Source organism: Ammospiza caudacuta, chromosome 9 (genome assembly GCF_027887145.1).
Source record: "Ammospiza caudacuta isolate bAmmCau1 chromosome 9, bAmmCau1.pri, whole genome shotgun sequence".
Classification (NCBI taxonomy): domain Eukaryota; kingdom Metazoa; phylum Chordata; class Aves; order Passeriformes; family Passerellidae; genus Ammospiza; species Ammospiza caudacuta.
In genome coordinates, this window is record NC_080601.1 from 36,501,176 (window position 1) to 36,526,848 (window position 25,673).

The following is a 25,673-nucleotide window of genomic DNA, read 5'->3' on the forward strand; positions in this document are numbered from 1 at the left end:
GATGCTCAAAATGCAGCACCTGTAGCCAGTGTTTCTTCTCAAATGTAGAGAAGTAAATAAGGATATTTTTTTGGCAATAAAGTTCACAGAACCCTTCTGGAGAATGCTAAACTTAATGCTTTGTTCATCAAGCTGTGATCTCCCCAGATCCAGAATTCTGAGTTTTCAGTGACCCACTCATCCTCTAATGTCCATAATCCCCCAAAAAGAGCCATGAAAAGAAGCAAAAAGTATCCAGTATAATAATAAAAATATAAATTGACCTATAAATTGTCCCTGCCCAGGTTCATTTGGGCACTGAGGGATGGAAGCACCAGGCTCACATCCATCTCCATTAATATTTCCAGCCAAAGGTTAAAGAACAGTAAAACCAACTAAGCTGTCAGAGAAAATACATATTAGCATTTAGATTAGCAGTTATTATCTGCATTTCCCATCAGCAGACAACAGTGAAATACGTGATGATGGCTTCAGATATTTTTTCAGAAAGGTTAAGGGGCCCCTGGATTCAAAGGGCTGGGAAAGACTGGCCTGGGAAATAAATGGCCTGGCCCTGGCATGTGCTGTGCATCCTCAATACATCTGGACTCTGGCTGGAATTAAAATTCATTTTGCAGCAGCAATTAAAAGACAGAAGTAGGTCAGGAGCTGTTGTTCAAGGCAAGGAAAGAAAGGAAAAAACCCAGAGTGAGCAGCGTTTGCCTGGTAGGAAATTCAGCAGTGAGAAACTCAGGCTGAGGTAACACGGAGGGGATGAAACAGGGAAAGGAGAGTTTGGGTGGCTCAGCTCTGGCCCAGCAGGCAAAGGCTGCATGCACGCTGCCATCAGCTCTCTCATTGTGCATGGAGAGAACCTCTCATTGTGGCCAGGGCACCGTCCCTCAGTGCCCTCCCTGTGTGTCACACGCTGGGACAATGCCCTTTGTGAGACTCAGCCAGCTCCAGGCGTGGAAAATGGGAATAAAACCACATGGCTTCAGCTGCTCCTTGAAAAACAGAGGGATTTGGTGCAGTCACCTGCAGGCTGGCACAGACCCTCCCTGCAGGCTGCTCCTCTGCTCTTGCAATGCTGACAATTAATGCAGGGCAGGGATCTCATGGGCAGCTCAGCCACAGAAAACTGAGCAAAGTGAGCCCCAGCCACCTCGTGTTGGTTAAACCTTGCTTTCAGTATAATCTGCTCTTAAAGGTGTCCTGCTAACCAAAACTACATTTAAAACCAAAAAGTTCTCTTGTTCTGCACAGGAACTTTGCTTGTTAAAGTTTGATTTTATCCAGAAAGGGAATTTAACAATAATTTTACATGCTCCAAAGAGCAGCAGCTGCTTTCAGAAGAGGCAGAAGCTCTCCATGTGTGGCCCTGGGCTCTGCCTTGCCCTGTTTCTCACGGGAATTGCAGAGCCAAGCCCTGCCAGGTATCTCCCCAAGCTGCCCAGCCTCCCAAATCCATTTCCATGCTGGCAGCTCCACGTGGCACTAGGAATCCACAGCAATAGAAGCACAAAACTAAATGCAATCAGTTAAACCCAAAGAGATCTGAAACCCAGTCCCAGAGGTGTCCCAGAGCACCCATGGCCAGGTGGCCAGAGTTACCTTCTGCTGCCAAAACGCTTTTTTCCATTTATTTATCCTACAGACACAAGGGAAAATGTGTCTTGACTCTATTCTTCTTCTTCCAAAAGACAGCCAAGGTAATTGTTAATTTTGTCGCTGGTTATTTTGTGTTTTCTGCACTGCTTTGTCCTCTGCCCCCCATAAATCCTGCACTGATGGGCTTTAATCACCAGCAGAGGTTTCTGAACCTCATTCCCCTCCTGCCATGGGCACTAAAGACATTTTTTGTTGTTTGAGATGCAAACCTATGCAGGACCCTAATAATTATTAATGGTAGCACACCATCAACAAGTGGGGACACAACACTCAGAGCTGTTGGTACTTTGCAGGGAGGGGAGGAAGAGAATCCCCTGTCACAGATATTGGTCAGGGTTTATTCCCCACAGCAGTTTGCTCAGTGGATTGCCAGGTGTGAGACTGAGGTGTTACAGCATCACCCAATTAACTGAGTGATTAATGCACAGCTCTGATGGCAATCTGGGACAGGTTTGGGGTGGGACCACACACAGGGGTGGGAGTGGGGCCATCCCCTGCTCTCCCAGGGATGCAGAAATGTCTCATGGATCAGGAGCAGCATCACAGGAGAGAAGAACGCCCTTGAAAATGCCCTGGGGGGAAATTGGGGCTGGGCTGGAGCACAAACAAGCAAGGAGTGTTGGGAACTCTGCTCCCAGGCTGGGATTTAGAGCAGAGGAACTCCTGGAGGAAAAGGGAAAACCTTCATTTTAAAAATATGCATTGCAGTTTTATCTGTCTGTAGTCATACGTGAAATACAACATGTACATTCACACCAACTCAGCTTCTCCACTTCAAATCACAAGATCACAGAATAACTGAGGTTGGAAAGGACCTCAAGGTCACAGGATCACAGCTTCATTGAGGCTGGAAATTACCTCCAAGATCATCAAGTCCAACCTCTGACCAAGTACCAACCATGACAACGAGATACTCAAGAATAAACACATCAATAATCACAGAAAACACCTTTTCCATACACAATTTATACCAAAAAAACCCCAAACCCAGCCATTCTACATCACCACGCACACAATTTTTGATACAAAAGAGGCTGAACCATTCCAGAGCACGTTTTGGCCAAGTTTGAAAAACTTTTCAAGAAATTTGCTTGAACAGCCACCTCTAAAATTCTCAAAAAGCAATAAAAACTGAAATGGGCACTTGACCTGTGCCCAATGCCAGAAGGAGATCCTCAAATAATAATTGCTGCACGTGTGGTTTGGATTTTTATAGGTAGAACTCAATAAAGAAGAACAGATGTAAGAAATGTACCATCAAAATTGATAAAGTTCAAATTAACACACAACCAGTGCTTGTGGGGCTCTCCGAGGATTGGAACTCTCCATGGGCAGGTTCAGGGACAAAAAGGGACTTCCCTGGAGAGAAATGATGCTGCTGCTGGGACTCTGCACGGAGTAGAGAAGGGAAATGCTGCCCAGGGCACTCCTGCCTCCTGCAGCCGCCACTCTGTCCCCCCAGCCCTTGGCACTGGGGTCATTTTATGGCTGCCAGCTCTCTGAGAGCAACGTAAGCTCAGCCTTAAACTGCTTCTGTAGCAATAAATGCTGTTAATCCACCAAACCTCACGTTTAAATAGGAACCACCACATAAGAAAGCTGATGGAAGAAAACCAGCTCGTTCTTGATGGCTCAATGCAACAACAAAAACCCAACAGAGACTTAGCGCCAACCTCACTTCAGAGCAAGCTTTTAATACCACCTGGAATCATCATCCAGTGCATTTTTACTTGTAATTTTTTCTATTTTTCCCCCTTTCAGAAGAGAATTTTCCCTCACACAGCAGTGACTGCAGAGGGTCACCCCCCTCCATCCCACCAGCGCTGGCAGCAGCACAAGCACAGAGCACCAGGAGCAGTTCATGACTATTTATACTTCACAACCCATCCTGCTGAAAGCTTTTAGGTAATTAGTTTTCCTCATTAACAGATGCTCTGCCTGGGGAAGGGCGCTCAGGTGCTCCCAAGCCCCCTCCTGGATTACAGGGCAGCACCACACGGGCTGGGAGGGCAAAGCTCAGAAATGCTGAGCTGGGCTGGTGAAAGGGCAACAAACCCACCACATTTGTATAAAAACGTGTCATTCCTGCAAGATCAGAGAGCATCACAGCAGTAAAAAACATCCCCTGAATGTTATCACAATCCCCTTGTATTTAAATCAGATGGGCAATATTTGCCAACATCACTTTTAGGGAGAACCAAATACACTTTAAAGGATTTCAGGAGTTTTTTGGTGCTAAAGTTGCATCCTATCCTAAAAAAAAGGCAAATTTGATACATCCCATGGACCAAAAAGTGATTTGCAAACACAGGGAACAGGGGCAGCCAATAAAACACGTGGGGTTTGTACCTTCTCCCTGCCACATCCCATCCATTATCTCATTTTTCTCTTTCACACTTGCAGAGGCAAAACGGACATCAGGTAAAGCCTAATTTAATGTTATCACTAATGCATTCAAACACATCAGCAAGAGCTGTGTTGCTAAAATTGCACTGCAGAAAAGACCCAGGTAAAACACTGTTATCTCCTTGGAAAAGCTGGGCCTGGTGCTCCAGCACCCACGGATGTCTGCTGAAAGCAGCAGGATTATTTTCCTGAATAAGGATGACTCCCATGATTAAGGAGTGCAGGATTACATCCATTCTTTGCATATCTCCTGGTGTTTACATATCCCTCTTTTCACCTCTTGGCTTTTGTTGGTTTTTTTAAATTTTTTTTTTTTAATTTTTAACACAGGCATTTAATTACTGTCAGCACCAGATATCATTGTGCTGGACTTGTATCCCTTCAAAATTTGGCTGGGTTTGAGATGCCAAAGAAGAAATGCTTTTGTGATCAAAACAAAGGAAATAAAGCAGAAGCAGCAGAATGTGGACTGTGCAATTAAAAACAAATAAAATGAGAGGGAACTCGTTATTCACAATCAAGGCTCATTCATGATTCATCTCACATCCCTGCTCCTACCCCTGGCCTCTGCTCTTGGGAGCTGATTGCTTTGGTATCAATTTTTAACTGAGTTACCTGAGAGCTCCCAGGCACTGCTGGCAGGAGCACTGCTGGAAAATAACTCAGACAGCTGAAACAAGTATTGTAGGTGGGTGCAGTTAATGATTAACAAAACAAAAATACTTTGATGTTTTTCACCTTATAAAGAAGGGGTCAGAGTTGCTTTAGTTCGTCGCTGCCATGTGCTTTATATATTAAATATATCTCCTCCATTTCCTTAGGAAAATTAAGTTACTTTTCTACTACTTTAAGGTAAAATAGAGCATTTAATGCAGAGTTATTAATTAGGAACTTGATGCAAGTTTCAGGTCATTGAGAAATGACACTGAGAAATGTCTCTAACTGAATAAAAATAACACCACCACAAGTTAAACTTCCGACAGGGAACCACCTTTTTTTAATGGGAAACAAACTTCTTTCAAGCTCTCACATTTGACACCAAATTACATTAATCTTAGTTTGGGAAAATTATAAAGGGAACATAAATATCTTTAGTTTTAGTAGCTTGTTATTGGGGGGGGGTTGAAAAGTTAAATACCACCAGATAATTTCAGGCAGCTTCATCATAACTTCAGTGCCAGTTCTGTAGGTGCTGTTTACATATTCCCTAGAGTTAAAAAGAAAAGCACTTCCTGACTTCTTAGGCTTTTTTAACCTCACCTCAGACTCCGAAAGAGCAGAGTCTGTTTTGAGAAAGAGGCACAGGAGCGACAGGAGCTGGCAGGACGCTGAGAACCCCCCGAAGTTGCCCAGACTCACCCCAGATTCGCGGTTCGCTGCATGCCGGGGTGCGGAGGACGCGGGTGCCCGAGGGCTGCGCTCCCGGCCGGGGCATCCCCGGGGTGACAGCGGCAGGAGCTGCCAGCGCATCAATTATCGGCACGCCAATTACTCACCCTGCAGCTGCTCTGCTCTGCTCGTCACTGCCGCCTTGGTGCCCGCAAAAATCGCAAAAACTCAACAGCCCTGGGCATGGGAAGGGCTGGGTGCGCTGGCTGGGGACGGCCCGTGTCGCGCTGGTGCCCTCTCGCTCACCCCTGGGTGTTGGGAGCAGGGCAGCTTCTGGATTTAAGTATTGGAGTTGTGTCCCTCCTTCTGAGCGGTCTGGAGCGAAGAGGAAATGTCCGAATCTGCTGCTTGCACATATTTCTGTAATGACCTCCCTGACTTTCAAATAGCAAACACCTGTTTCTGTTCCTGTTCACCAAAATGCTCCTGTTCTAAGCATGAAAGGGGGGGGGGGGGGAGGAACCACAGCAAATTCCTAATTTACAAATTCCTAATTTACTCCAAAATCCATTGCAGTGTTGTTTTTGAAATTATGTTTTGAAGGTGATATTTTCACCTGGATGTTTTCATTTTTATTATAAATTTTTTAAATAATCAGTGGTAACACCATTTTGCTCCTTGATGTTTGCCATTTAGAAATCATTAATAACTGAATATAACAACAGTTTAATAATCATCCTTCTGATAATTGATCACAAGACTAATGATGGAACACAATGAAGGATTTTTAATCATTTACCTGTCCAGTTATGTAATGCCTTAATGGGGTAAACAAAGATTGACATCATTTTCTCTGATACTGCTAAGAGCAGCACTGGAATATTGCATGAATTTCAGTATCCATATTCTAAATAGAAGTATAGAAAAAAACTGCTCAGAAATGATTTGAACTCACTAAGCAGAATTAAAAACATGTGATCCAGCCTGGTTTGCTGTCCAGAAGGGTACTGAGAGTTCATTTGATTACAGAGCACCAAGGGTTTTTCAAGGAGAAAATACCTCAAAGTACTTCTGAAGTAGATATTTCTTTGGAGAAAGTGATTACACACTGCAAAAATGTTCTGAGTACACCAGTGACCTCTGCATTTCTTAGATACCTTTCTAGAAAATATGCTTTTGCCAAACAAACAACAAAATTCACAGAACTTAAAAAGCAGAGAACGTAAGAGCAGATTCCTTTAAATCCTTTTAGAGTTGCATTGTGCTCATGTTGTTCCTTGGATCTCCACTACCTTCCTATCAGCTGCATGTGGTGATTTTAGCAATCTTTAAATAAATAAAAAAGAAAAATTGCGATGATTTCAGGATTTCACCCAGAGAACCATGACATTGTAATGCAAATGAGGCTGATGAATGTTTCATGGCAGACTTCAAAACGTTTGCTGCTGAGCCTTTCTAGAGCAGCCCAGGTGGATGCACTTGTCCTCCCACCTTTTTCTCATTATTCCAGTTAGGATGAGAAAGAAAAACAACTTGGGGCACAAGGACATGAAATAATTTGATTTTGCTTGAGAATTATAAATGAAGCTTATTTCTGCCTCTAATATTTCGGCTCTAGATAGGTTTAGACTGAGAAAAACACAACTTTATTCAGTGTTTGATGTAGATTGCGTTGAATGACTTTTAAGACTTTGATCACCAGCTTAAAACTGCAGCAGGGACAGAAGGGTTTGTGATTATCTGCTGGATTTTGGCACCAGCCAGGATCTGCTGTTCCTTCCAGATTGCAGGTGCACTTTGGAGGTGCTGATTACAGAGATCACTGCTGAGGTCACCCCCTCCTATGGCAGACTTGTGACAACGGCCGAAAAAAATGTGTTTTCACCTGAACTGAATGCTGGAGCTGTCCTTTAGGATGTGTGCAGCATGAAAGGAAAGGTCAGGCTGCAAGGAAGAAGATAACCAAGCAGATATTGGCCAAGCCAGCCCTTGGAAGCGTTTCCCAGCATGATGCTCTGAGCCCAAACCCAGCCCTGATTTGTGAGCATTAAATGATATCTCTGGCTGCAGCTGGGCAGGGCATTGTGCAGCTCCAGAGCAGCTCCAGCCCCAAAACTGGCACCTCCTGCCACCCCTCCAGAGGACTGTGCAGGTACAGAGCAGCTCCAGCCCCAAAACTGGCACCTCCTGCCACCCTCCAGAGGACTGTGCAGGTACAGATCAGCTCCAGTGACGCTGCTCACTGCGGTCTGAGGATGAGGGAAGAGATGAGGATCTGACTCCATGTTTCAGAAGGCTGATTGATTATTTTATTATATATATTACATTAAAACTATACTAAAAGAATAGAAGAAAAGGTTTCATCAGAAGGCTAGCTAAGGTAAGAATAGAATAGGAAAGAATGATAACAAAAGCTTCTGTCTTGGACAGAGAATCTGAGCCAGCTGACTGTGGTTGGCCATTAATTACAAACAACCACATGAGACCAATCCCAGCTGCACCTGTTGCATTCCACAGCAGCAGATAACCATTGTTTACATTTTGTTCCTGAGGCCTCCCAGCTTCTCAGGAGAAAAAATCCTAAGGAAAGGGTTTTTCATGAAAAAATGTCTGCAACACTCCAGCCCCAAAGCTGGCACCTCCTACCACCCCTCCAGAGGTCTGCGGGTGGATGGTGAACACCAAAAAGTGCAAGGGGCACGGGGAAGGGAAGGGGAATTGATCTCTGGTGGTGCTACATGAGTTTTGCCTGGGAAAAATAAATGATTGCCAGAGTTGTAGCTGAGAGTCCCTGTTCAGACAGTGTCACATATGCAAGGCAGTGACAAATTATGCTTGACTGCACTTGAAAGCTGCAGAAATGTTGAGTAGCACGGGCAGGGAGATGGGGTTCCTATCCATTGCCATCAAAATATCATCTTTTAGTGCTGTTGACAGTTTAATAGCTACTTCTGGATGGTGGAGAGCATTGTGAAGTGCTGCCACTGTATTATTAACCCAGGCTGGAGCTTCCCTGCAAATCAGAGCGAAAATCCACACAAATGGAACTTCTGAAACAGTTTTAGATGAAAGGTGTGCTGGTCACAACAGGAATTGTATCTCTCTGTCTGCAGCCCAGGAGGATCCAATAACTCTTTAACCCCTGATTACGTTATCATAAATTTTCTGAGCTCACAGAATCATTCATGTTGGAAAAGACTCCAAAACCATCAAATCCAGCCATTAACCCAGCACTGCCACATCCACCACTAAACCACATCCCTAAGCACACCCCAGGGCCAAACTCCGTTCCATTTCCAAAATCCAGGTGATGGAATTCTGCTCAAATCCAACATTTTTGGTTCCATTTGTCTCCTCCAGGCAGCTGAGGTGGGATGTGGATATGGATAATTCCATGTGGACATATCCTGCTCTGATCTGCAGGATGCAGTGTGTGACTCTCCACTGCTCCTGAGAAAATGCAGCTGTGCAAAGCTGGATCCATGGATGTGACTGTCTGAAATCCTTGCTGGGATGTACAGAGCTGTGCCACACCTTGGAAATGGCTTGCAGGGCCCCAGTCTGTGACAGTTCAGAGCAGATTTGTGCAATATCACCCAGCCTCAGCACATCCTGTGGCTGGGGAGGTGTGGTGTGATGGTGTGAGCACAGGACAGGTTTGGGATTGAGCAGATTGGAGTGTGACTCTCTATTGATACCTTTAAATTAGCTATCACTGTATTATCTGCTTTCTGTCAGGGTGCTGCAGGAAATCAGTGAGATGCATCTGGGAGGGGAGTGAATCAATTCCCTGCTCTGCCTGGGGGCTGACCCTTCCCTGTTGGCTGTTTCCCAGCTTGTCACCTCACTCATTTCCCTTTTTTCCCACTGTTCCTTGGCACCGCTGGCAGGGAATGTGTTCCCTGATGGGACACCTGCCTAGAACTGCCACCTGCCCATGGTGGCACCTGCCCCAGGGGGCTGAGCTGACTTTAGGGTGAGACTCTCAGCATCTTCCCTCTATGCTCAGCTCTGATGAGGAGACCCTTGAGTCCTGTCCCCACTTTGGAGTCCCTCACTCGAGAAAGGAAATTGAGGGGCTGGAACTGGTCCAGGGAAGGGAATGGAGGTGGGGAAGGGGCTGGAGCCTCAGGAGGGGCTGAGGGAGCTAGGAAGGGGCTCAGCTGGAGAAAAGGGGGATCAAGGGGGACCTTGTGGCTCTGCAGAGCTCCTGCCAGGAGGGGACAGCCAGGGGGGTCAGGCTCTGCTCCAGGGAACAGGGACAGGAGCAGAGGGAACAGTAGTAGTATATAGTAGTATATAATTTAGTATATAGTAATATATAGTAGTACATAATAGTAATATATAGTAGTAATATAGTAATAGTAATATAATAATAGTAGTATATAATTTATATTATAAATTATATATCAAATTTATATTATATTATATTATATTATATTATATTATATTATATTATATTATATTATATATTATATTATATTATATTATAATTTGTGTTATTATATAATATATTAATATAATAAATTATATAATACAAATATATTATATTTATATTCTAAATTATGTTATAGTATATAAATTATATTTATAAAATTATCTATCCGTTACAGAATATTTGTATATGTATATATAAATGTCAGTATGATTATATATAAATGTATATATATATGTGTATATATAATGTGTATATGTGTATACATGATACACTCCTGCCAGGAGGGCACAGCTGGGGGGTCGGGCTGTGCTCCAGGGAACAGGGACAGGAGCAGAGGGAACAGTAGTAGTATATAGTAGTATATAATTTAGTATATAGTAATATATAGTAGTACATAATAGTAATATATAGTAGTAATATAGTAATAGTAATATAATAATAGTAGCATATAATTTATATTATAAATTATATATCAATATAATATAATATAATATAATATAATATAATATAATATAATATAATAATTTTGTGTTATTATATAATATATTAATATAATAAATTATATAATATAATACAAATATATTATATTTATATTCTAAATTATGTTGCAGTATATAAATTATATTTATAAAATTATCTATCCGTTACAGAATATTTGTATATGTATATATAAATGTCAGTATGATTATATATAAATGTATATATATGTGTATATATAATGTGTCTATGTGTATACATGATACACTCCTGCCAGGAGGGCACAGCTGGGGGGTCGGGCTGTGCTCCAGGGAACAGGGACAGGAGCAGAGGGAACGGCCTCAGGCTGGGCCAGGGCAGGCTCAGGGTGGGCACAGCAAGAATTTCTTCCCGGAGAGGACTGGAAGCACAGGAACAGGCTGCTCAGGAGGTGCTGGGATTCCCTGGAGGTGTCCAAGGAATTCCTGGATGTGGCACTCTGTGCTCTGGGCTGGGGACAAAATGGGGAATGGGCACAGCTTGGATTCGATGATTTTGGAGGTGTTTTCCACCCAAAATAATCCTGGGATTCTGAGACACCAAATGTGGCTCTTGTGGCACGTGGCACCAAGAGGGGCAACACTCCAGGACAGTCCCAGGGAACTGTGGCAGAACTGCCAAGACACGTCCTGCTGGCACTTTATTCCCCATCTGGGACGGCTTTTTTTTGTTTTTTGTTTTTTTTTTGAAGTCTCAGAAAAGCAGAGCATTACAAAACCGTCAAGCTGTGAGAAGAAAAGTCAAAAGGCAGAAAATTCCAAGTTAATGCTGACTCCTTAATTCACATCATTAACTCGGAGGCACGGCTGAAGGCTGGGCAGCAGCCTGAGCTGAACTCTGCTGGGGTTTGGAACAGGCCGAGCATTTGCACATCCAAGGGAGCACAGATTCCTGTGTGGATGCAGGAGGGGAGCTGGGTGAAGGGGCTGGGTGCCCCTGGAATGGGGAAAAAATTAAAAATAAAAAAAAAAAAGAGGGGCAATCAAGAGATTTCCTGAAAAATCAGGTGGGGGAAGGGAGGTGAGAGAAGAGATAAGCTCATCCCAGAGGAGAATAAGATTAAGGACACTGACAAATGAAGGAGCCAAGACATGAATTCAAAGGTGAGCAGGGAAAGGCAGATAGTTAAACAGGAAAAATAGGGGGTAATTGTGAAAAGGGCAAAAGCAAGAGGGAGTGAGAGGAGGGAGACTTGGCCGGGGATCTGGGATGGAGCTGGCACAAAGCTGGGGAAAGCTGCAGTGAAAGGGCAGGAGAACAATGGTCTCTCAGAGAGGGGACATGCAATTAGGGCTGGGAGAGACCAAAGGAGAAAAATCAAGAGGAAAAAAGGCTCAGGTTTGGTGGGCAGAAGAGTCAGGGCACTTTGGGCTCCCTCCTCTGAAGGCAGAGCAGGATTGAGCTCCCACCCCTCCCTCTGCCCAAGGCACATTGATTGTGCTGGCTGAGCCCTGGCCTTCATTTCTGCTTATTATCTCAAAAAATTTAAATTGCACACGAGAAACAGACACTAAACCAATCATTAAGGCTGCAAATTACATATCCCAAAGTAAGAAAATTCGAGGAAAACTGAGGAGGGAAGGGTTTTGCAAACTCTGTGATACATAAATACACGTATTGCTCTTCTGCTGGAGATCTTAGGGCACTTTGGCTCTTTGAAAATACACACAGCTGGATACTTACATTTAATTAAATAGGTTTTAAGATAATGACTACAGCAGTTTTGGCATAATTCACAAGTAAAAGCAATCAAACCCAAAATTCAAAACTGCTTTTTTTCCAATATCCAGCATCAGTAACAGCCTCTACAGTTTTCGATGGAATGGGAGCCATAAAACTCCATTCCAGAGTTTACAGTTGCAATAAGAACAGATTTATGGGCAATAAGAAGTGTCTGTGTGCACCTTCTCGTGCCTCTCCTTTATTAGGCTAAAGCTGAGACATCCCCAAAAACGCCTTTAATTAGCTCAAGCACTTCATTTAACAAAACAAGCAGTTTAGAACAAATACAAACCCCTATTCTCCAGCCACCACGTACAGGAAGCAACCATTATTTGTGCAAGATTAATAAAGTCACAGGTGATTTTAGGACAACCTCATCAAAGCATGATTTAAACCTAAGAACAAATGTGGTTTTTTGCATCAGCACTGGATCAAGGAAAAGAAAATGTTATGTTAATAAATACCCCTGGTTTTGTATTAAAAAAACTATGTTGAGAGTGGGTATGAAGACACCTTGGGATGGAACTTGCTTTTCTTGTAAAGACATGCAATAAAGGCACTTGTGGGATTTTTCCCTCAAATAAACCAGAACTGCTTCTCTGTCCCATCATGTAATCCATGAATTAAGGAAGAACAGTGCAATGATGAGAGGATAATTGAAGTTAGAAAGTCAGGGGGAAGGTCTGGCTGAGGGGGACAGTTTGCTGTCTCACATTTCAGATGTTTCACATAAAATGACTAAATATCTGCATAGAGTTTAATTAAGATTTTTTCCCCCCTGTGGTAGAACACAGCATTAAAAATACTGAGCACATTCAGCTACACCAAAATCAGAGAGAAATGCAGGACCCCAGCATTGTCTTCAACACATATCAGAGCCCTTTGGGCTGCAATCCAGCACTGGATTTCTAAATAATTCCTTTTCTCACAGCCAGGGCTTTTCCAGAGATGAATTCCCACCAGTGGACCCAGCTGAGGATCCAGAATTCCAAACTCTTCTGCAGCCACAGAGTCACAGGATGGCTTGGGTTGGAAATGACTGGGAGACCATGGGCAGGGATACCTCCCACCAGAGCAGGCTGATAAATGTTTTTAACTTGCAATAAACTACTTTTAACTTCAATGAAACTTCTTTAATTTCTTTAACTTTCAATAAACAATGCAAAAATTGTGGCCAAAGAAGGCATTGCAATTTTTGCAAAATCACCAAGGAAATGTGGAGGGTGAATGTCTCCCTGAAAAACATTCACACAGTGACAGGAACTGTTCTAGAATTCTTTTTCCCACAATGGTTTCTTCTCATCATTATTCATCATTGAGCTGCTTCTCCAAACTTCATTTTGAAGTCCTGTGACATGGTTCTGTGAAATCCCTTATTTTAGGAACATAGATTGGTAACTTCAGACACTTCTTGCATGGATTTTAAAACTCTAAGCCTTGGGGAAGTATTTTACTGCAGGTAAGGGTTTCTTTCCCAAATGTCTGCTGCAACACCTGAATTCTTCACTGTGGGTTTTGTTATTGCAGCAGGGAATTTTGTGAAGATTTGTCTGTATTGCCCAGCCTGGACAGCAGCAATTGGCTCCTCTGTACCTCAGCTCCATCCTCCTCTTAAAGATTCACTTTGTGGCCAATTTGCACCAAGAAAAGGTTTTGCTTTCTTCCCCCATTTTTGTTTCTCCCAATAAAGAGATTAATAAATTATGTGCCAAGAGAAAGTGCCTGTAATGACCTCTTTTTCCTCAAATATTTATCTCCCAAAGATTTTTAATATTTAAACATCAGCTATTTAATTGCTAATAAACCATTTGGTATTAATTGGGTTCAAGGAGTGAAATAGAGGTGGATTCTGTGCTGTCCATGGGTCCTGATTAGTAGTGCTGGGATTGTATCCTCAGTATTGTCTCACCAACAGTTTATTCCAAATATTTTAATAGGAATAAAGGGAGGGAGATGAAGTTATAATCTCTTAGATAGATGTAATCATTTATCAGTGCCTTTGCTTCCCAGGAGCTGTGTTATCTGGATTTATCACAGAAGGGTTTGGGTTGGAAAGGACATTAAAGACCTGTTGCCCTGATTTTTTAAGATTTTCTAAGCCTTCTGATGTTTACATTCTTGTAGCAAACTTTCTCACACACTTTCTGTAAATAACTCATTGTTTTGCATTATTTTATGGAAGAAGAGAAATTTGATGGACTGTTGGTTTGTCCAGTGTCATTGGAGAGGTGGCACTGTCACCCTCCAATCTGCTGTCACTTTTGGAAATCTGTAAATGTTGCAGTCAGAAAATAAATTTCCTTTTCTTCACCTTGTCAGCAACAGTGTGTGAGCTTGTGTTGTTTTGTGTCCTATAGTGACAAAGACCATCTCATTCCAGCCCCCAAAGGACAGACAGGTCCTACCATCTTTTGTGTTATTTGATGTAAGTTCTGCTGGAGTTACAGCAATTTCTGTGCTTTTTCCTGCACATTTCCAAGGCCTTTCTTAGGCAGGTTTTGCTTTTTACCTGCACACTGCAAAGTGCTCATCTTGATCTTGATTAACCTCTGTCTTGGGCTGTTGGAAATCTCCCTCTGACGCTGACAAATCCCAGCCCTCCTCAGTGACAGCCGTCCTTCCTCACAGGTCATTTTTCTGGCTCACTGATCCAGCAGAATCCCCTCCCTGCTCTTCCCAGTTCCTTCCAACCCAAACCATGCCAGGGAGGCTGATCCCAGCCCTGCTCCCATCCTGCCCAGCCCTCCCTGCTTGGGACTGCATTCCATGCCAGGCTTAATGGACTGAAACAATTCCCCTCTCTAAAGGAGTCTAAAAGGAAACCTGATTTCCCTCTGAGGTCACCTCTGCTGCCACTCTGCAGAGAATAAAGCACCAAACACCTCAGTAATGGTGCAGAGCTGAAATCCTGGGATGGCTCTCGTGATCCTCACAGTGACCTTGTGCTTCCCTCAGCTTTTGTGAGAGTCACCCACGTTTCCCCAGCTTTTACCTCAGCCATAAATTCCCTGGCACTGCTCCAGTGCAGTCTGTGCCCAGTGCCTGCCCCGATGAGCTGGGAAGGCTGGCCAGTGCTGCAGGACAGATGGGACTGTGCCTCTCACTTTGGCAGCCACAGCGAGAGAAATAGATCATTTCAGACAGGAGAAATTGGATTTTTTTCCCTTTCACGTTTTCACGGGTTCATTCAGGGCTCACAGAGGTCAGGAAAAAATCCCCATGAATTGCTGAATGAATTTTACACATCAATTAATAGCAAGCTTTTATAATATCTATGAAACAGTTCACAGGATCCCAAGGTTCCCCAGTGGGAAGGACTTGAGAGGGTTCAGATTCAACCCCTACACATTGGCTCGGGGTTTTCCCCCAGAAAATCCCTTGAAATCCCAAGGATAGGGATGGCAGAAGCTCCCAGGCAGCCCATCCCACAGCCCCTCTGCCCTCCATCCTGCAAATCCACAGCTGCAGAAATCCTCAGTCTCACAGCAGGACAGGCTGCACTGACCTCTAACACAAACCTATCTGATTTTATAAAAAAAGAAGAGCTAAAATGTGCTCTTTGCCCACTAGAACTTTGCAATTGCCTAGGTAATGGAATAGCATTGGATCACAACCTTAGAATTACCTGAGCTGTTCCGTTCCCCCATTACAACTTCAACCCAGAAATGATTATTCTTTTTTCCAAATGAGATTATGAAAACACAGATGGTGCCACAAAGCCTCAGGACTGCACCCTGCACTCTCCCCTCTGATCACAATTTCCTGCTGCTAAACTCTTTCTTTGGGCCTGTTTTAGACAGAACCTCCTCAAAGCCATCCTGGGTGCAGCCGTGGCCTGAGTGGAGCAGGTGTGAGGCACTGACCCCACATCATCTCTGCTTTTCCACGGAAATTGCTGAGCCTCCCAAGGTTTTGATTACTTTATGCTCTGCAGCAACCAAATCTTGTATAAAAGAAATTTCCAGGCACAATAACCTGCCTGACCTGGAACAAGGAGCAACAAGAAGCAATTTCATTGTGTCGTGTGTGGGGTTTCATGTCTTCCCTCTGGCCATTTCCCAATCCAAGGCAGTAAATTAATTCCCAAACACCAACCTGAAAGGGCTCTCTTCACTTCTCGGGGTCTTGCTGCCTGATTTTCTAAGAAATTCATGACCTCAGTAAATAATTCAAGAGAGAAGAGGGAGCTGGGAGACCACAGAAGTTTATCTGGCTGCAGAGGGGAGGGTGTTGTTTCTGAGGAGGTCACAACGAGGGCAGGTCTCTAGAAGATCAAAACTTAAACAGGTTGATGGCTATGGTTATGAGCTGGAATTTGGGAAAACACAGCAGTGATAAGGATGGCACAATTCCCATCTCTAAGCTGTAGGTGACTGCATTTGAATTTTTGTCTCACAATGAAGAGTGAAAATACCTGGTGCAGGAATTAAAGGCAGAAGGATCTGTGATTCCATCTTAGAATCCTGCTGCATTTAAAAAAGAAAAATTAAATACCAGGCAAGGAAGGAATCTAGATTTTACAGGAGCAGTGTCCACTTGGATGAATATGGGAAAACACTTTTGTTCTAGAAGCCTGTCAGGTCCCCTCACAGATATGTACATTTGTAATGAAGATTTTCAACATTTTCTCTGGGACAAAGTTCATGCCAGGCTGTCACAGGAAAGGCTGATGGACCTTTCAAGAGGGAAATCTACCTTGGAGGGCTAAGTGTAAGATATAAAATAATGATATCTAATTACAATATATAGTTCTATCCATATACAAAGTGTGAGAGAGAGACCCCAATCACACAAGTTCTGAACATTTCAGGTTAATTAAACATCTCAATTTAATTCCATACCAACAAAATGACTTCCAGCCTTGGGAAAAGACAGCTGCAGACTTCTGTGGGAGGCAAACCTGCTGTGGATGCACACGGGGCTGGGGAACTAAAGAGGGATCAGATCTGGGACACAGTGGAACATCTTCCCTCAGATCATGAAAGCACAAACACGAATAAAAAAATTCCTGATCACTCTTGAAAGGCTGAGTTTCTGGTAGGAGCAGCCCAGGCTGCAGCAGTGTTGTCACAGCTCTTTAATGAAGTGCTTCTCCTGGCTGCTCTGCTCCAGCTGCTGCTGAGCTGGGCCTTCCAAAAGAAGCAATCACTGCCTGCGAGCTGGGTTTACTCGGCTGTGCCACTTCTGAGCTGATTTAAGCACTCTGTCAAAATGGAGTGAAATTAATTAATTCACTGGAGAGCTTTGCCTTCTCCAAACTTAAGGAAAAAGGAATGCAAACGAGCAGTAATCAGATCCACATTTTTTTTTCAGGGCAAGTGTTTGAATACCCTCGAAAGATGTTCTGGTTCTGCACAAATCCAGGGAAGAACCAACTCAGTCCTCTCCCCCTGGAATACATTTCCTCCTCAGAGGCAGCTCCTGCATTTTGGGTGTTTGGCTGCGCCCACAGACCCCATTTAATTCCCCAAGCTGTTGCAGGGCTGTGAAAGCAGTGGAAGGATGGAATAAAAGACAATTGGAGCTGGATGACTTCCACGTCCAACTGTGGAGATGCTGAAGCAGACAATTGCCTTCTGCTTCTTACTGAGGCTTTTTGGGGTTTAAGTGCTCCTTGATAGCTTGGTACACAATTAGAGGTGGATTAGAGGAAGTGGTAATAGGGTATTTTTTGTCTAATCTGCACTCAATTGTTAATATTAATTAAAGGAGTTCTTCCTCTTTGTTATACAATAAACACGAGCCACTCTTTAAAATGAGCATTTTAACTTCCTAGCTGCTTAGTGCTGCTTATTTTCAACTATTTCTTTTCCTTGCTTTTTCTCTATATTTTAAATTTTCTCCCAGCAGAAACCATGGCAGGAGCCTGGCACACATCACCACCAGGTGAGGATCACCTGATCCTTGACTTCATCACATTCAGAGCTGGCTGCAACACCTAAACCCTCGAGCTGCTTTTTCCTTAATACAACTGTCAAACTCTCACACAAAGAAAGAGCAGAAAGAAATACAAAATAATCAAGGCATTTCAGGCAGAACCTGGGGAGGAGGGAGATACAGAGCTGTTGTTCCAGCTGAACACCTGGGGCAGTGGAAGGTGTTCCTGCCCATGGCAAGGGGTGGGGCTGGATGGGCTTGAAGGTCTCTTCCAACCCAAACCAGTCTGGAGTTGTGTGAAATTCAAGAAAGAAGCACTAAAACCCTTCTGCTCTTATTGGGAGCTCACCTGTAACAAGGTGCAATGATCAGGGACTAAATCAGAGAGGTTATTCCTGTCAGGTGGATTAACTCTGGGTATGTCATTAGTTAAAAAAAACCCACATTCTCTTCTAGAGAATAACACAAGAAGCTGTACCAGTAATCCACAAGCAGCAGCTTCCCTGCATACACAGGGGCAGAGAGTTCTGAGGCCTCTTTGGGAGGGAAAGAAAGACAAAAAGGGAAAGGAAAAGAAAGACAAAAAGGGAAAAACAGCAAGAAAAGGCAGCAAAGAGGCATCACCCAGGTCCAGAAAAGACAGAGGGAGGAAAACATGACTGGTGCTGAGCACTGAGTCGCGGTGAGGGGGCTCCTACAGCCCCAGCCCTGCTGTGCCCGGGGAAATGGGAGTGGGAACATTCCCTGGGAACAAAGAGGGGCTCATCAGAGGTGGCACAGCTCTGCCAGCTCTGTCTGGCCCTGATGGAGCAGCCTGCAGGACACCAAACCCGGGAACAGAGCACAGCACACCCATCAGGCTGAGCCTGCCTCCAGCTCGCAGGGGGCTTTCTCTCTGATTGCTTCCCCACCACGATTCTGATTTCTGATGCATCAGGTTGGAGAGGAGAAACGAATGCTGTAACAGGTGAGAAAATAGCTGGGCTCATCATATCCATGAGAAAAGAAAGAGGAAATAAGCAGTACATGCACCACAGGCAACATAATAAACCATAAATAGGCAATAAATCTATCAGAGGATTAAATGGTAGGGCAGAGGTTCCAGAGCACAGTTTATAGTAGTATATAATTTATATAATAAAAAATAGATGCTATATTTCTAATATAATATATTGATATTATTATATAATATATCAATAGAATAAATTATATTATACAATACAAATATTTTATTTATATTATAGATTATGTTATGTAATATATTAATATAATAAATTATATTATATAATACTAATATATTATATTTATATAATTTGTTATATTATATAATTTATATTTATAAATTTATGAATTTACAGAATGTAATTTTTATATATGTATAAAGATATATTATATTATATTATATTGCATTATATTACATTATATTACATTATATTATATATAAATGTCGATATAAATGCCAATATGAATATATGTAAAAATGTATATATAATGTATATATGTGTATACATTATATATATGTTGTATATATACATATATATAATGATATATGTGTACAATTATATATCCGTTATAAAATATATGTATATATAAATGTCAATATGAATATATATAAAAATATATAAATATATATATTAAAGAATATATATATATATGTTTATGTAAGTGTATAGATACATAAATCACCTATGTAAAGCAAGGAAAAGAGTCTTGGAGAGACTTTTGCAGAGTTTGGATTTTAATTCCTAAACAGGTAAAATGAGAAGCATAGAACAAACCCAGGACACTTCTGTCCTCTAACACTTCCAGGTCACCTGCTCAAATCCCGTTTTTCAGAGGGAAACTGCAAACCCGGCAAGTTTAGTCAGAAAATACAAAGAAATCTGCCACAGGGTGCTGGGGCTGGCACCCAGGAGCAGCAGACCCAGCCTGAGCCTTGGATGCTCTCACACCACTCCTGACAACTCCCGTTTCCTTTATCTCGGACCGCATTTCCAGCTCCTTCTCCTGATAAGAGCATCTCAAGGACTCGGACTATTAAAGTTATCTGGAAGTGATAATCGCTGTCTCCGCGGGGAGCCCGTGATCCACTTCCCCTGCTTCTCCTGGCCATGCCTCTGCATCCATCTCTGCGGCTCCATGGCAGCTCTGCCTCCAATCCCCTCTGCCTGTGCCTGTTAATTTTTAAAGGCACCTACCTCTGTCCACCAGCTCACCTCCATCTGCAGCATTCCCTCATTTCACTGTAGGCTTGCCATAAAATCATCCACTAATGCCTGTTTGCTATCCAAACACCTGCTGTGTGCTCCCAGCCCAGCCAAGCTGCTTTTTGCTTTGCCTCTCTTATTCTGTCCCTCCCCTGCTTCCTGTGCTGACACTTTTTCCCTAATTATTTTATTTACCCAGATACTTTTTTCCACTCAGGGCTCCCATCTTCACAAATTCCTGTCGTGGATTCACCACTTCAAACTTCACTTCAAATGTGTTTAATAAGATCTCAAATCTTTGCCTGCTTCTGGATGTAAATAGGGTGGCAGGATGTGCTACCCAATTTGTGTAGATAGGAGCCTTTTTAATCTAAGATCACTAACATGAATCCAATGCTGCAGTTGCAATTAAATGCAAAATTAAATGAGGACAATTTGTCAGTTTTGAAGGAAAATTTAAGGAATCAAATTATTCAGAATTGCCTGTGTTTATGCTTTGCTGTGTGAGGGTCTCCAGGTCTGATATCACCTTTGAACACAGTTTTTCTGGTTCACATCTCTCTGCTTCCCCAGCACAGCATGAAACTGTTCTGAACTGGTCAAAATGCAAAATCATCTCCAGTTCTCAAAGAAAATAAACCTGGTGAAGCACACATTATAAAACAAACCCACCCTCCTTTTTCTTCGTGGGTTGTGGCTCCACATCCGTGTCCTTTACAGCCCAGGGAAAGCTGAGACCATCCATGAATCTGGAGCAGCATTTTCCCTGGAATGCAGCAATGCCCAGAGAAGCAGCAGCTGCCTGGGCTCCCCCTTCACCAGCAGCCTCTTGCAGAGGCTTGAGGAGTGATTTCCTCCTGAAGAAGTAGGGGATGGAGCTTGCAGCAGGTCCCAAACCCTCTGCCTCCAGGTGTGCCACCTGTGGGAGCCAGCAGAACCTGCCCTTGCTGGGAGCCAGTGCTGCTGGAGCCAGTCTGAGGCTCTGGATAAAAACGTGCCTGGAATGTAAACTCCAAGCTCAAGGGATGCATTTTCAGCCTTGATTTATCTGCAGGCCACTCCAAATTAATTAGGGCAGGAGCTCTCCCTTCACCTTCCCGCTGGTGGCAGGCAGAGGTGCCTGGGGTGGCAGCAGCTCTCTGTCCCTCCTGGCATGGGGACAGCCAGGATGCCACCCCTCCTGCAGCAGGGGCTGTGACCCCGGGGCACACTCTGCTCCTCTCCTGTGCAACCCCTGAATTTGGGCTCTTTTCTTCATGCAGTTCCTCTCTGGATCAAGGTCTCCACCTAGCTCTCCCCAGCTCTTGCTTGCAAACCAACAGGGGTAAGAGCACCTGTGGCTCCTTCTGTCTTTCTTCCACCTTGAGTGCCAGCTGGGCAGCCTAAACTCTTCTAAGTTCTTCCCCAGATAAAATTCTCTCTTGGCTCTCCAGGGCCATTTCTGATTTCCCCTGGAAGGAGGCTGTGTGTGAGGGGCAGCGTCAGTGAGGGCAAGGTGTTTCCTTCAGAGGGAAGAAAGCCTGGAGCATGTGGAATTATAAATTGCAACTTCCTTGGAAGGGTTCTTAGGACCACAGGATTGAGAAAACCCAAGTTAGGTGGGAGAAGTCACTCCAAATAGTCTCAGGTGCATTCTCTTGATGTGCACCAGTGCAGCAGCCTTGGAGAAATCTCCTTTCCCCCTCCACTCTCTGCATGGCTCCCATGTGTACTCTCTCCATGGGATATGTGCCAGGAAATCCTAAGAACCTACAGACCAACCTTCCTACAGGGAATGTGAAAGCTTTAATACCCTGCATGGCTAAAAGCAGAGGTAACAAACCTCTAAACCAAAGTGGAAAAACCCCCAGTCCCACCACAGAGCCATCCTGTGTTTTGACAAGCTGCCATCTCTAATTACACCTCTCCATCAAGTGCAAGCTTTTCTGGGAATCATCTTTTGCTTTCCCTTAGAATTATTTCTTATTGGTTAAAAACGGTGAGGGAAGAGAATTATTTTTTCAAAAGAGAAAAAAGACACAGCTCAAGTTCACCTGAGCTCAGCCCTCACATGCCTGGTAACATGTCTGCACTCTGGCTTGTTCCTGAATGTCAAAATAAAGACTCTGAGTCTGAACTTAATAATTTCCCTGGAGCACCATTGTCCTGCAGTTTGCCTTTCAGTCCTGCAGTGCTGCCAAGGGAGAGGTGAGGGAAGTGAACCACTTTATTTATTGAGCTGGTTGCTGTAACCACTTAAAGCGAGCTCAGCATCGCTGGCTGCTGCTTTGGGGTGGGTTCCTGCAACGAGGAGATTTTCCTTCAGATCTGCAGAGGGGAATCTCCCTGCTTTTATTGCACAGCTTTGTCCCAGCTTCAAATACATCTCCTGACCTGAGAGAGGATTAGAGCACCTTTGATACCCCAATTAAAATGGATCAGGAGGGGGAAGGAGCGATTGATCCTCCAGCCCCCGTGCTGATCTGTGAAAGTGCTGACTTGTGCCCATGAGCACAAACACTGAATCACAGGGATCAATAAACAGGGCTGGAGTGCTGCAGCTGCTGCAGGCAGCCTTGCACTGGCAATTACAGAATCTGGGCTGGCTTTACAAGTGCCTCGACAAATGCCCTCTAACCCTGATCCTTCCTATCCAAAAACAACCATTAGCTGGCCTTTGAATTACCAAAATGGCACATAAAAAGGGTAAAACACCTCAATTGCCTGGGAAGTGCTTATAGCTCTGTGTTATAAACATTCTCCTTTTAAACTTATGGGTATTAGGGAAGTTGTTCTTAAATCTACAAAGCTTGGATGTGCTGTGGAGAGAAGGTTTATAAATGAATAAATGATTCATCCTTTTTGCTTTCTGATGCTGCAGGCAGGCAATTAAGTGGGATTGAAGTTGATAGTTTAGGGGGGTTTGGAAGTTCTTAATATAAAAGATCACAACTACAAAATACTTATGAATTATAGAAGAGGCCAAGGGACAGAATGCTATAGATTTTAATGGCACTTGAAAAAAGTGCCTAGAGGAGACAATAATGTGGTTTTCTTAGCTGTGACATCATTGAAAAGGATCTAAAGACTAAGGGAGCAAAGGCAGGTGAAGGAGGATGAGTTACATCTTGGGTGTGTCACCCTGAGGACAGTGAACACATCCTCAAACTTCCTTAATCTGCATTTTTCCCATTGCAGAATCCAAGGGCTGGGCAGAGATGTGGGGAATTGTGGTGCTTGCTGACTGTAAGACAAAACAAAAATGTATCTTCCTCATCCCCAGTCATCTCTGCAGGTCAATATTTACATCCCTCTGCGAGAGTCAACACCAAATATTTGGGATGAGTATTCCATAGGTAAATATCAATACCAAATATTTGGTTCAAACATCTCAACATCCCAGATATTTGGGGAAAGCCCGATTTGACTGCCTGCAGCTCGGAATAAGAGTTATTAAATGTTTTAAAAAGAACCTTTAATTTTTCATGTGCAATTTTGGGATGAAAGTAAACAAGCAATAAGTTGTTGCTATACTTCCTGCTTGAAACTCCAAATTTTCAACCCACCCCAGCTTTTTCAGAACTGAATTAAATTTTTAATCAGATATTTACCCGATAAGCAATGTCAGCTCTTTCTCTCTGTGTAGGAATTTTATCTGTTGGCTTTAGAATACAAGTAAAACTGAGTATGAGGTCAGGATCCATAGAATCACCAAGGGGAATCTCTTAATATGAAAACCCTGCTTTGTTCTTTCCATTGGTTTTTCCTCCCTTTTTTCATCTTTCACATAATTTTCATTTATTTCCCAAAAATATTGCCACAAAAACTTCACCCCCCAAAATGGAGAGTTTTAAGAGCTGGGTACTGAACTCTATAAATTCCACTACTTGCAGCTCGTTCTGTTGATTTTTCCCATGGCAGGAGGTTATGTGGTTTTAATGGAATATTAGTAGCATGGCTGCATTAAATGCCATTTAAAACCTCTTTCAAAGTGGCATTGACTGTGTTGAAATGAGACTATGGAAACATCCCAGTGATGGGAAATAGGTGTGAATATTGTATTTTCATCACAGAATTTTCCAAGTGATGCAGAAAACCCTGATATATATATATATTTAAAAACCCTATGAAAATTATTATATTGTTGTGAGTGGATTTGCCTTTCTATACAAAAGAGCTAAAACCAGACTCATTGATGCATTAACAACAAGGAAAAATATTCCAAGTAATTATCAGCTCTCCCCACGTGTTGAAAGCCCATTTTGTCCCGTAGCTGTTTCAATCAATACACTATTTATTTTCAAATAACCATGCACTGAGGATCATTTGGACACAGAGCCCATAAATACACATTACCTCATTATCGACCCTCTCTGGCCACTGCTGCATTATTAACATTTCACTCCAAGAAGCAATCAAGCTATAAACAGGAGGAATTTCTAGAGTTATTCCTCCCCCAAATGTTTTTGTAGGCATGACCAAGCCTGGGATTTTGCCCCCAAGAATTACTTCTCTCTGTGATATTCTTTACAGAGAAGCAAATGTACCCAGTATTCAGTGAAACGGGAAGAAATACAATATTTGCTAAGAGGGAATGTACACAGGACAGTTAAACTCCATTTTTTATCCAGGGATTATCACTTGCACATACACAAGAACTCTGAATTTTGGTTCCAAAACGCCCTATTGTTTTAATCCTATAAATCCGATTTCGGCAGTTGCTCAGGAAGCTGAAAAAGGAACCAATGAGCCAACCCAGTGCTGGGATGTGATGTTTGTGAGGTCCCCAGATGAGGTGAGAGATGAGAATCTGACTCCTTGTTCTCAGAAGGCTGATGTATTATTTTCTGATATATTATATTATATTATATTATATTATATTATATTATATTATATTATATTACATTACATTACATTACATTACATTACATTACATTACATTACATTACATTATATCATATCATATCATATTATATTATATTATATTATATTATATTATATTATATTATATTATATTATATTACATTATATTATATTATGTCATATCATATCATATATCATATCATATCATATCATGCTATACTAAAACTATACTAAAGAAAGAGAAAGGAGCCATCAGAAGGCTTAACAAGAATGAATAATAAAATCTCATGACTGCTCAGAGAGTCTGACACAGCTGGACTGGGATTGGTCATTAATTGAACACAATTCACATGGAACCCATCAAACATTCATGTGTTGGTGACAATGTCCAAACCATATTCCAAAGCAGCAAACAGATAATTATTGTTTTCATTCCTCCCTGAGGCTTCTCAGCTTCCCAGGAGAAAATCCTGGGCACAGAGGGTTTTTCAGAAAATATCCAGGTGACACTGGGAGCAGAATCCCTTAGCCCTGGGTAGGACAGGGGTGTGCAGTGCCATCTTCGTGCAGCTCATGCAGGGAAATTTTGCTCCCTGGGTGCTGGGGGTGACTGATGGCTTTCCCATAAAAGATGGGGCAGCAGCACAGGCTGCCCTGGCAATCTGCCAGGAGCTGGAGGGCTGCAC

General features: G+C 42.9%; 1 protein-coding gene across 2 annotated transcripts in view; it reads right to left on the reverse strand.

Annotated features, from left to right (window-relative positions):
• The window catches only part of C9H10orf90 (chromosome 9 C10orf90 homolog), a 100,015-nt gene that overhangs the window by 56,421 nt on the left and 17,921 nt on the right, over window positions 1-25,673 (reverse strand). The window contains exon 1 of one of the 2 annotated variants that reach the window (XM_058810697.1): window positions 5,416-5,736. The exons of the other annotated variant lie outside the window; for it this stretch is intronic. Within the exon in view, the coding sequence (XP_058666680.1) occupies window positions 5,416-5,491 (76 nt within the window). The 5' untranslated portion in view covers window positions 5,492-5,736. Of the gene's footprint in view, window positions 1-5,415; window positions 5,737-25,673 lie in introns of those variants that run through there. 2 annotated transcript variants of the gene reach the window in all.